This window comes from Lissotriton helveticus, chromosome 4_1, assembly GCF_964261635.1.
Source record: "Lissotriton helveticus chromosome 4_1, aLisHel1.1, whole genome shotgun sequence".
In the NCBI taxonomy this organism is placed as follows: domain Eukaryota; kingdom Metazoa; phylum Chordata; class Amphibia; order Caudata; family Salamandridae; genus Lissotriton; species Lissotriton helveticus.
In genome coordinates, this window is record NC_136063.1 from 1,118,432,018 (window position 1) to 1,118,444,118 (window position 12,101).

The following is a 12,101-nucleotide window of genomic DNA, read 5'->3' on the forward strand; positions in this document are numbered from 1 at the left end:
CTTTCTTGTGACTGTTCTGTGTTTGGCAGTTTTCAACAGTGTCCCTGCAGCTTTCCCTGCTGGCTGATCACCAATGCTGCGCTTGCTAGTGCCTTCTTGATTATAAAGTGCCTCATTATTGTTCGCCACCCCTCACTACTCAGGCCTGCAACCGGTCCCCGCTGCTGTGTATATTTTGTTTGCCGAGGGCAGTGATATTACGGGGCAGTAGTGCTTATTTATACATTCAATTAGGCCCAGAAGGACCCGCCCGAGTCTCTACATGTTATTTCTATGTCCCCGATTGGCGACCACCTGTCTTCCGCCTCAGGGCAAGTCTGCACCTCCCCGGTGTGACTCACTCTAAATTGTATAGCAGCGGGGGCAGTCCTGCTCAGCCGCACAGTCTGTAAGTGTCTCTGGGGCACTGGATTAGGTCTGATCAGGCTTAATGTTTGAAGGCTGGGGAGGGGGGCCACTCACTGCAGGTCCTGATCACTCCTGCTGCGCTGTTAATACTGTCGCATCCGGCCGCAACAGCTCACCAGGAGAGCCTCTGGTTGTTCACTTTCCCTGGCGTGTAGGCCGCTCTGGCGCACCTTTCCCTATTGTCGCCACCAGGCACCGGGCAAGTCTCCTCCAGCCTTCTGGGCGATACAGGCACTTGGCCACTGGAGCTTGTTTTCTCCACCCAGGATGACCGCACAGTTCCGACGTCGTCTCCGCCTTGGGCGGGGCCGCCCAGGCTCACATGAGTCCAATTTGCTGCTGACCGCCAGGCAGGCAGGCCTCGTCGTTGTCATCACTGCAGAGTCAGTAGTATTGCCTCCCGGCTCAGATTTCAGTGGCGGGGCGCCATTAGTTAGCAGACGCTTAGTCCTGTTAGGTGTGCTCCAGCAGCATTCTTCTAGGTGATGGATTTTGCGAATTCCTGCAGGACAGGGTTGACGGTTACGGGAGCTCTATTATAATGCGGCCATCTTGACAAATAGTTGTGATGGTGAAACACATCCCTCCCAGTTCTAATAAGTTGGTAGACCAAGACAGATCTGATGTGCTTGATGTTTTGTTCCTCCCTTATGCTCTTTAGAAAAGCTGTCGCCTCATTCACATTTGCAAATGTCTCTCTGTAAATTACTATTCTGAGATTTAACCATAGACCTTTGAGATTCAATGAACAGATCACACTCAATGAAGGTAAACCATATTGACCTGTATGCATTCCTAGCATCAGGTCAATAAGTGAGTGCCCAGGAGGCAAATCTTCTATTCCATGCTTAGCTCTCTCCATTAAGGAGGAGATTGAGAGTCCCAATTGCACCCGATCAATAGCATTTGCTGTGCTCTGTGAATATTTAGCTGTTTTGTTCATGAAAATATTTTCAAAGACCCGCAGAATTGACAGGAACTCTAAGGCTCACCTACACAGCTGATCAACATATGACTGTTGACAAATTTGAGTTCTAGAGGAGTGAGTACGTTTTTTTAAATTATTTTTTTTAGCTTTTTGCTTTCAATTATAGCTGCCCGGGGCATGAGAAGATTGTGGCATCCTTTCTTAAGGGCAATGGTTTATTGACGTTGGGAATTCAAGAATAAATTTAGACCAACTCACTTAAAGTGGCTCACTTGTTAGAACTTTTCTGCCTTCCAACTCGACATATTTGTGCAGGACCATCTTCAGGAAAGTCATTTTCTTGGATTGTAACAATTTACCACCAATTGTCATTCAAGGCAGACCATTTTAAAGAAAATGTGTAGTCTACAAGGCTATTTTTTTTTAATACCGCAACATCTGTGCAAGCCAATAGTGATGGTAGAGCTGAGACAACCATTGAGACATCGTACTCTATAGTTATCAACTATTGTCAAAGTCATTGGTCTAGATGTTAAAGACGAGGGGCCAGGACCCACTCATGCTGTACTTGAAAATAGGATGGTTAAGTGGCAATTCCCATATATATCACATCTGTGTGATGTTATTTAAATAGTTTAGCTAGATTGGATGTATCCGCGTTGGGTCAAAGCCAGTGTTATGGAGCATAGCCTAGAGTTTCTTTCTGCTATTAGCTCTGGAAAAAAGTCAGGAATTGAGTGCCGTCCCTTAGAAGCCTGTAATGCTTAAGTACAGAGTACAAAAACATTTTTTTTCCAATTGTAGACGTCCAATATTGAATGCCTACCTGCCTCCTTATGATTTTGTTCTATTTCATAAAGTCTTATGTGCACCTCAGCAGAATGGTGTTAAAATGGTATGGATGAGGAGTCCAGCAATAGTTTGTCTGTTCTAATACAATTTCTTCGTTTGTATATCTGCAATGTAACACTTCCTTCGTTTGCATATCTACAAAATAAAGCTCTGTTGCCTAGGTGAAAACCTACCTCCCGAGTTCACAGAATTCAAAATTTTCTAAGCGTGCCATCACAGCTTCAGATATTTGGGTCCGCATCATGGATGTCACCTAGTTTTCTTTCCCAGCTTAATGCCTTTAATGTAGCTAAGAACTTCATCTCAGCCATGTCCTTCAATATATATATAGGCTCACTATAATGCTGTAAATGTAACAGAATAATATGGAGGTGAAAAAACTCTCAAAGTACTCACACCATCAATTCGCTACATATAAGTACCTACACAGCTATAGTGCCACGTCATCAACTTCAAAAAGGTCCAACTGTCATTGACATCAAATGACCTGGTTCCTCTACCACAGAAGTTTTCAAGTCCACTTCCTCATCATGTTCATAATAATCTCTTGGTACTCTTCTCTGTGTTTCCATATGGCAGAAGGAGTACCTCTTCAGCCCGTCAGCAACACACCCACCCATGACGGGTTCCCATAGGGAGGCCATAAATAATGTAACTCCATATACAGATACTTAACAACTTTAAGTATTTCTTTATAGGGTCCATTAGACCAGTTGTCTTCAAACAATTCAAAAGCCTCTAATCTACACTCTAAGTTTGGGTCATTCTCGTGTATCCCGAACAGGATTGAATGAGCCCTTGATGCACGAGAATTGAATGTAGGATTTGATGGAAAATGCAGGAGCAACAGTAGGTAGTCATTATCATAATCAACAGTAGGTAGTCACTTTCCACCATAATTACTATAAAAAGTGACTTGAATATGTCCTAATCAGGCATGAGTGGGGTCACTTAATCAATATGCAAGCCCCTCTTCCCAATATATTTAACCTATAATGAGCAAAGCTGTAGCGATTGCCTTTTTTTTATTTGGAGGCCTAGCTTGTGACAGACCCATGCAAGTAAAATAACTCTGACATCTGATTTAGGTACTCTAGTAAAATCTGGAGCTACCCCCAAGGCCTCTTCGGCCTCTGTTGGATTTGAATTTGTGTTTGGAAAAACACTCACCCTTGTAGTAAAGTCTTCTATTGTAATCAAGACTGAAAGCAGCTAGATCACTGACCATCTTAATCGCTTCTAGAAATTCAACAACTGCTTCAGAGACTTGTATTTGCTTTTGGGTTTTCTGGCCATGCCTTTTGGAGAATAACTTCTTCCTTGTGTCAAACAAATTCTCCAAGTTAATGTACACCACCTTGACTGTATGATCCGCTTTGACCCAGCTATTGGCTTTGCCAATGACTTTTAGTGTTCTGACACAGCCGGCACTAGCTGTGTCATATCCGAGTTTTTTTCTTATCACGGGTGTGCAACATGGATAACATGAGGGAGAGTGGTTTAATAACAGACAACACGAGATAGGGAACTTTGACTGCTGCGGAAATTGGATCCTACCATTAGGCAGCTTTCCACTGGGCTTCTACCCTCTAACACTTCCTAATTAAATAAAAAAAATACAACATATTGAAATAAAATATATGCCATGTTATGTATGATGCTTTTGTAACCTGTCTAACAGTATACGCATATTTAAAAAAGTAATGTCATCACTAAACTCATAAAAAATGTTGTATATTTTCCAAACTTTGTTAACAGATTATCAGTGAGGAAAGCATATTTTTTGCAATACAGAAATGTAAAAGTTGATGTTTAACAGACAAACTTTTTTGATGAATTTTTGTGCAGGTGTGTATAACACTGCCACAATTAATGACATATTGAAAAGAATTTCTTAAATTGTTTCTTTTTTAACATTCATGGTTGTTTGATTGCAGTGTGAATCTAGAGAACATATCGTTGCTTTCAATATGCTGAATTACAGAGCATGCAAAAACCTGTGGAAATCGTGTGTGGATCATCATACATTTTTTCAAACAATGAAATCACTACCTCATGACAAAAAGCAAATGTCCAATTACTGGACTGTGAGTGCTCGAAGCCAAGCCAAGTGAGTATATACTTTAAGAAATAATGTTTTGTTGGAGGTAGAGAGGAAACGTTTAGTTTTAGAATGTCTATATCCTAATGTCGACTGCAACTAGTCTCTTTTGGTGTTCAAAGAAATATATTGCTTTTATACTTTCTTCAGAATAAACATCAACTATGTGTAGGACTTAGCCTTTTTGCTTAAAGTTCCCTAAACTGTTTGCTTCCCCCCTAGACCGTATTCCTGACCTAGAGATGCCAATTTAGATGCTTTGGGTTCTTTGCCACTGCTGATCAGTGTCAAAGTACAGGAGTTCCCTATATAAAATGTAATGGTGATTGGGTGGCCATGATTGGTATGTTTGCCTTACTAGTAAAACTCCCTAGTGATGTGCACTGTATGTGCAAGGGCTAGTAATGCACGGGTGCGCAGAGAAGCGAACACAGGACTTCAGTGTAGGGCCTGCACTCAGAATGCTAAGTTAGCATGTAGTCTTGACAAGGGCAAAACCACTTGTCAGGCCTGACTTTCCCTTTTACATACACAGGGGGCACCCATGGTAGGTACCAGGTAACCCTGGGCAGGGTGCATTGTAGGTAAAAGGCAGAACATAAACTGGGGTGTGTGTTATGTTCTGACAGTGAAAAACTCTCCATTTCGTTTTTCACTGCTGAAAGGCCATTCTTCCCATAGGACAGAATTGGGAAGGCTGGGTGTTGTGTTTGTTAGGCTAGTTTCCTGTCAGTTTATAATGGAGAGGTGAAGTGTAGTATGTATGGACTCACAGTGTCATAATGCATCTTTCTGTGAAGGTGGTTTTGTCACTATGTTTATAAACCGCTCTTTTAGAAAGTGGCTGAGTCCTGTGCTCTGAGCATTTCTGTGTGTCTCTGAAATGTGGATTGTCTGTCTGGAACTGACAGATGAGAGGAGCTGGGAGAGGTCTTGAACCAGGGAAGGGTTGAGATGGCACCAGGCTGCCCTGCATCAGGAGAATAGGGGGAGGAGAAGCCAGGGAGGTGAAACGGTCTGGGCTGGTGCTATAAACCAATTGCCCCATCTCCTGCTGAGTGATTAAGGATCCAGACCCCCATTATCAAAGGGAGAGAGGCGACACTGGGAGGGAGACACCCAGAACTGATTTGTGGAAGGGTCAGGGACCCCTGAGCACATACAAACTTCAAAGACATTAAGGGGTATAACTGTGAGAGCTGAAACCTCTGAACGTTGGAATTAAACAGATATGGTTTGAGACTGAAAAGGCTTGGACCTGTTCTGTGGTCAGAGGAACGTTTGCTAAAGAAGGAACAACTGAAGAGACTGCTGTGGATAGATCAATCCTTGCTTCGTGATATGGGGCTGGTCTGCAGTTTGCTGTTCTTGATAAAGAAGAGGCTGTTGGGATTGTGCTTGCAGGCTCTTGGTCCCCCTGCTTGAAGAAGACTGTGCTTTATGCTGTGTCTTGTAACCCCAAGGGCCCGAGGTGAGCTGGCTCCCTGCTTGGAAATACAGGATCATAAAAGTTTCCTGAGAAGTCCCGAGCAACGTGGTGTGTGCATGCTTTTTGCCGCTTGAGACCCTCAGAAGTTGTGACTTGTGATCGTGGGCACGCAGGATTAAGCTAAGTCTCAGACGCGCAGAGTGCAGGCCAAGGCGCTGGTGAGGAGCGTCTGGTCATGGTGTGCATAGGGAGACGAGGCGAGGCTCGGACGTGCAAAGGTGCGTGTCGTGGTGCAGCCGGGTGTTGGGGAAGCGCGCCTGGGCCTCGTGTGCACCAAAGGAAGAAGCGAGACTCGGATGTGCAGTGTGCGTGTCATGGTGCAGCCAGGGTGTTGGTGAGGGGCCCCTGGACATCGTGCGCACCAACGGAAGAAGTGAGTCTCGGACATGCTGGGTGCGAGTCATGGTGCAGCCCGGGTGTTGGTGAAGAGCGTCGGGGCTTCATAGGCACCAAAAGAAGAAGTGAGTCTCGGACGTGCAAAAGTGTGTGTCGTGGTGCAGCCAGGGCATTGGGTAAGAGCGCCTGAACATCATGTGCACCGGGAAAAGAGGAGAGGCTGGAACGCGCAGGATGCGTGTTGAGGTGCAAGCGTAGCATTGGTGAAGAGCGCCGTATCATCTTGAGCACCAGATAAGAGGCAAGTCTCGGACGTGCGGTGTGCGTGTCGAAGTGCATTCTGAGGTGCTGGTGAGGAGGGCCTGGTTAGGGTGTGCACCGAAGTGAAGTAAAGTCTCCACAGTGCTGATGGTGGGTCTTGGTGTGGACTGACCCCACCGGAGTGAGGGCCAAGTCATTGGGGCCCTCGGCGTGCATCAGCAACGGCCCGGACCAGCAGCCATGGAAGAACTGAGCCGCCGGCCCAAGTCCGCCGCAGCCCGTGACTGGATCAGGGCCCAAGTCGCTCACGTCAGGGAGGAGAGTGAGATCGCCCTTGCATATTTCCTGATTGTAACGTGGCGCATTACATTATTTCTTCAGTGCACAGTATCTGAGTATAACTTGGTACAGTGTAATATTTCTTCAGTGCACCGTACAGGATTGCAGCGTGATGCATTGCTTTGTTTCTTCCTGGTACAGGGCCTGGTGGTGGTGATACGCATTGCATTATTCCTTCAATTGCAAAGTACATGACTGTGGCGCTACGTATGGCATTGTTTCTCTGTTGCACAGTATAAGAGAATATTGTTACGCATTGCAGTATTCCTTTTGCAACGTGTGTGATTCTAGCACTACAACTTGCCTAACCTTTTGGGAAACGGTTAGAAGTGAGCTTCACTGTTGGTTAGAAGCGGTGGTTAGGATTAGAACCTACCAACCCACTGGAAAGAATACTACCCATTCTTATATCTTGATTTTGTATTGTGTGGTCGTATCGTATAATTGCTTATATAAAGATTATACTCATTTCATCAATACTCGTGTGGAGTCCATTTGTGATGGCATCATGGGGTTACTGTGAGCGTGGTTGCACATACTTAACACTCGTGCCTTTTTAGATAAACCTGGCTGCTCGTGCTAAGGTACTAAGGGGGTGAGCAGGGCTATCTAAAACGGTGTCCTCACTTAGCCTAACTTTGAAGCGAGGAGTCGGGGACGCACGCCTCTAGCATTTGGTGGCGGCGGTAAGCGACAGGGACCCCTACTTCCAAGACTATGCATAAAATATGTAATTCACCCTATGCAGTTTTTAATACAGCTTAATGGAATAGTTCACGTCATTGCGTAAACCAAAATATACTGTGAACAATGCAAGATCTTCTGTCCTACTTTTGCTGTGGGATCTTTTTTTCCAGCATCCCTGGCTTGTTGGGAGCCTGTGAGAGTGGTAATTCAACCCTGTCTAAAATATTTGTATTGAATCTAACGAAGATCTCATCAAAAGTCCTTTGCCGTTCAATTATCTGTATTGCCGGGTGTGGGTTTTAAAGAAGGAATTGGAATTTCGGGTAGATCACATTGCAGTTGTAGGCTTTTGATTCCCAGAATCAGATTATTTTTTGTTTTTAGCTATACTTCTGCATGCCCCCTGCCTTGAGAATTGTACCTGTCAGTTTATTCACTTGCCATTCATTCAGTGTATATCTATAGATTATGAACTTCTCTTGGTGTGGCCGAGCGGGTTTGAAAGCTCTTCAGCCTCCTCACAGATGATGCTCGAGGCAAAGTGTCTCCACTAAAACTTACACTCCCTGTAACATTGAAAGCAGCAGTGTGTTGTTGGTTTTAACACCACCACCAGTAATCACACATAAACATTATATCACTGCATCTTTTCAGCCATGAAACACCAGCATTTTGCTGCTGTCTTGAGCTTGGCTCTCATTGTTTATTCAATGTCACTATGAACTCCTCAGTGAAAAACGTAACTTATTCACTGTTATGCATCTATAGTTTTGGACTTCTACTACCAAAGCCAGTGGAGCTGCCTTTCATGTAGTAAGCAAGCAAAATGGCATGCACAAAAGCTGTTGTGTTTTTAATTGTGGAGGTGGTATTGATGGTGGTAGTGGTAGTAAAGGTGGTGGTGTTAATGATTCGCAGTAGAGTCCTGAAAATAAAATGAAAAGTCAACAAAAGTTAAAAGAAAATACAAAAAATATTGCAATCTATGTAAAATACAAAAAAATTAGATACAAAATTAAAAGTGTGATCATGGAGTGCCATTTTCAGGTGTAAAATAGTCCCTCATGCATTGCAGTTCATGAACTTCACTCTAGGTAAAAGATAAACTGAACCTCTAACAGCATGAAGTATTTGGTATTTATTTATTTCTTGCATAAGGTAATTAAAAATATTGCAATACAGTAATAGAATTAATAATAATTAAAACATTAGAACTTCATAAAATAGAGAGCCGTAGTGCAGAATCAGCCCAGGCAAAAGTATTGAAGGTCCTAATAGAGTGCACATTACTAAGTTTGTTCATTTAGCTCAGGGCATATTTTCATGTTTGTTTTTCTTGCACTCTACGACCAGCCCCATCGCCCAGAGGTCCTTGTGTTAATGTTCTTACAATCTCCTCTACTTCCTCGGGCTTCTTCAATGGGAACACGTCCCTGGTAAAGTGCCAGTGCATTGCGATTTAGTTCAATTTGAAGGATTCTTTTAATGACCAATATTTGTTGGGGTTCCAGTCTCTTGTTGTTTCTCCCAGGCGGGGACAGAGGCCTGTCGCTATGCTGGCTACTACCACTTGAAAGGGTAGCAAAGAATGTTCCTTTGGTCTGGTCTTGTCTAAGGATCATTCTGACTTCCCTTTAAAATAATCCAGAATCACCTTTTGGACTATCCGAAGGCCAGGTCGGAGCCCAGGGCGAGGCTGGAGAGCGTCCCTGATGATTTGTATGACACGCCCGCCGGGAGCCAGGATGTAGGGTTCTTTTTGAGTAAAACACATTTCCGAAGCCTCTAGGTAGGTTCTTGCATTTTCGCTCAGGCATAGTTCCCTAAGAAGTGTTCTTCTCTCGTTAGTTATGGCTGGGCAGCAGCACAGAAGATGCAACCATGATTCTCGTTTGTAAGGGCATAGACTGCATGCCTCCCATGTTTTTATGTGTGCCCATGCTGGGCTTAATTCGGCTAGCGGCAAAGCCAACAGTCGCATATATAGAATCTCCTTTCGGGTTTTAGGATTAAGAGCCACAAAGAGGTAAAACTGTGGTTTAGATTCAAGGTATGATGCGTTGAGAGAGGGCAGGAAAAGAGATGTTTTCGTAGTTTCCTGGGATTCCCGGAATTAAATTATTTGAACTTGCTTGTTAATGCAGGAAGTGAGAAAGTAATACTCCTCTGGAGGACGTCAACATGGACTCTGTGTATTTTAAACATTTAGTAAAATATGTCTTGCAGACATCTGCACTATCAAGTCAAACTTGAAAAGTAGGGGGCAAAATGCTGCATTTTCCAATAGAATTTGGCACAAGAGCTGCACATTTTTTTAAATATCTTTATTTTTCATTGTCAACAAACTTGCAGCAGTTGTACAGTAACATTCGGTGGAGGTCAGTAGAGCATACATTGGTAAGGCAGAAAGTATAAATCCGGGCAATTCAGTTCACACCACCGTACCTAGTTTACTTTCCCATCACTTATATTCATTCTCCCCTACAGACATGCACTCACTAGTATCAGAGTTGTCCGGGTTACTCTCATCCAGGGAGGGAATAAAAAATGCATCACACAATTCCCTCCTGCTTAATTTCATATGGGTTTTTTCAGCAAGTGTCCACTGCCTCACATTTCGATGCCAAGCATCAACCATGGGGGAGCATTGACCTATCCATGTTATAGTGACTCAGCATTTTGTTCACACCAAAAGCAGCTGCAATAATGTATAGGCCATCTGCGCCCTTTGGCCTTTTTAACATATCTCAATAAGCAATGTAGTGGGGTATTATTAACATGAAACCCTATACCCCTCTTTATATCGGCCAGCACAGAGTCAAAATGTGTACACCACTGGGCACCTCCAAACTATGTGTAAGAAGTCAGATCACCTCTCGCCGCATCTTGAGCAATCACCCGATCAGGAAGGTGTAATACTATGACATCTCACAGGCGTCACATATGTGCGATTTTGAAAATTGTAATGCACCAACTTGAAACGGGCATTCCAGGATACTGTATGGGTAAGCCCACTAACAGCAGTCCATGTCTTGTCTTCTGAGGGTGCGTCTAAGTCTGCGCCCTATGTCGCTCTGGCCTTTGGCGGGGGACCAGTCTCGTCCAGTCTTCTTGCATGATATAATAAAGTAATTAATCGTCTTTCTGAACCACAAGTAAGCAATATATCTAGTGTATGTGCCGCCTGCAGGATAACCGAATAGGCGGGCCATGTCATTTTTAATCAGTCAATCCAGTGTAATGCAGGTATTGGCCCTGTCACTGCACAAAATCCCCACATGCCTGGTTGTACGTGACAAAAGTCTCATCAGGGTATAAGTCAGCCATCACCTCACAACCACCATCTCTCCATGCCTGAAAAGACATATGGGCCATCATTTGCCGTACTGGCATCAATATCCATTCGGGAAGTTTCCGATTAAATGGGGCGTGTTTCAGGACTAACTCCACATAGAGTTACAATGCATGCAGTATGGCGCACTATGTGGGGTTTATCATCCCCGACCCAACACCCTCCATCAGAGCCACCGACAGTCTGTCAGTAGGGACAAGTCCTGCCAATAAGCTCTTCTCCCAGTTGTCCCATCCGTTGAACCAGCGGGCCGCGTGTTGTAAGTGTGCAGCATAGTAATACAACTTGGCGCACCCAGTCCCCTCTCCTCTTACCATAAAAACAAGGTGCTCAGGGCCACTCTGCTGTAGCGACCTGCCCAGAGCAGCGAGAGGAGTACTAAGTTCAGTTGTTTAAAAATAGACTTGGAGATAGGGCATAAAGAATTTTAAAAACATAAAGACGTCTTGGCAGTAATACCATCTTGGACAGCGCAGTCTGCCCATCAGCGGCAAAGGCAGTGTTTTCCAGAAGGCCACTCACCTCCACACTGCGGCGATGACCCTATCCACATTAAGGTGCACTAGCTGGGTATCTGTATGTGCCACCTGTACACCCAGAAAGGGAAAGTGTGCCAGTTCCCAGCGTAACCCAAGACTGGGGAGGTGATCCAATGCGTAGTTGCCATGCTCGCCAGAGTTAAAATGAAAGATTTAGGATAACTAAGGCGCAAGCCGGAGAAGTTCTCTAAGTCATCTAGGAGATGCAACAGTGTGACCAGTGCCACGCGCGGTGAAGCAGTATAGGGCATCATCTGCGTACAACGATATCATGTGCATGTCACCACCCAGGCGAATTCTCCAGTTCTCGAGTTCTTGTCTCACCCAAACCGCCAGCGGTTCGGTTAGGGCAAATAACAGTGCCGATAGTGGGCATTCCTGACTTGTTTCTCGTTCCAGTGACCAAACTCCCAAGAAACTCCGGCCCACGAGGACCCTTGCGCAAGGATTCATGTAGAGTAGTTTGACCCAGCGCCGGAACTGTGGCCCTAAGCCCACCACTCTCAGCATCTCCAATAAGTAGCCCCAATCCACCATACTGAAGGCCTTTTCAAGGTCGATTGATACCAGGATCAACTCCTCATCCCTTTGCTTTACTTCGTGCAGTATATGGGGTAATCACCACTAATTCAAGCCAGTATTATGGCTGGGTATGAACCTGCACTGGTCCTAACGGACCAGATGAGGCATATGTGGGGCTAAGTGAGTAGCCAACAGCTTGCACATTATATATGCTTCTGTGTTTATCATGGTGAGTGGGCGATAAGTCCCCCGATCCAGTTCAATGCCCCCTGGCTTCCAGAACATGC

The 12,101-nt window shown here is 44.7% G+C and overlaps 1 protein-coding gene across 6 annotated transcripts in view; it reads left to right on the forward strand.

The window, feature by feature from the left end:
* PTPN3 (protein tyrosine phosphatase non-receptor type 3) overlaps nucleotides 1-12,101 on the forward strand; it is a 1,880,479-nt gene that overhangs the window by 928,045 nt on the left and 940,333 nt on the right. For all 6 annotated transcript variants that reach the window (XM_078687727.1, XM_078687724.1, XM_078687726.1 and 3 more), the window contains one exon: nucleotides 4,126-4,298. In XM_078687727.1, the coding sequence (XP_078543853.1) occupies nucleotides 4,126-4,298 (173 nt within the window). The remainder of the gene's footprint in view (nucleotides 1-4,125; nucleotides 4,299-12,101) is intronic.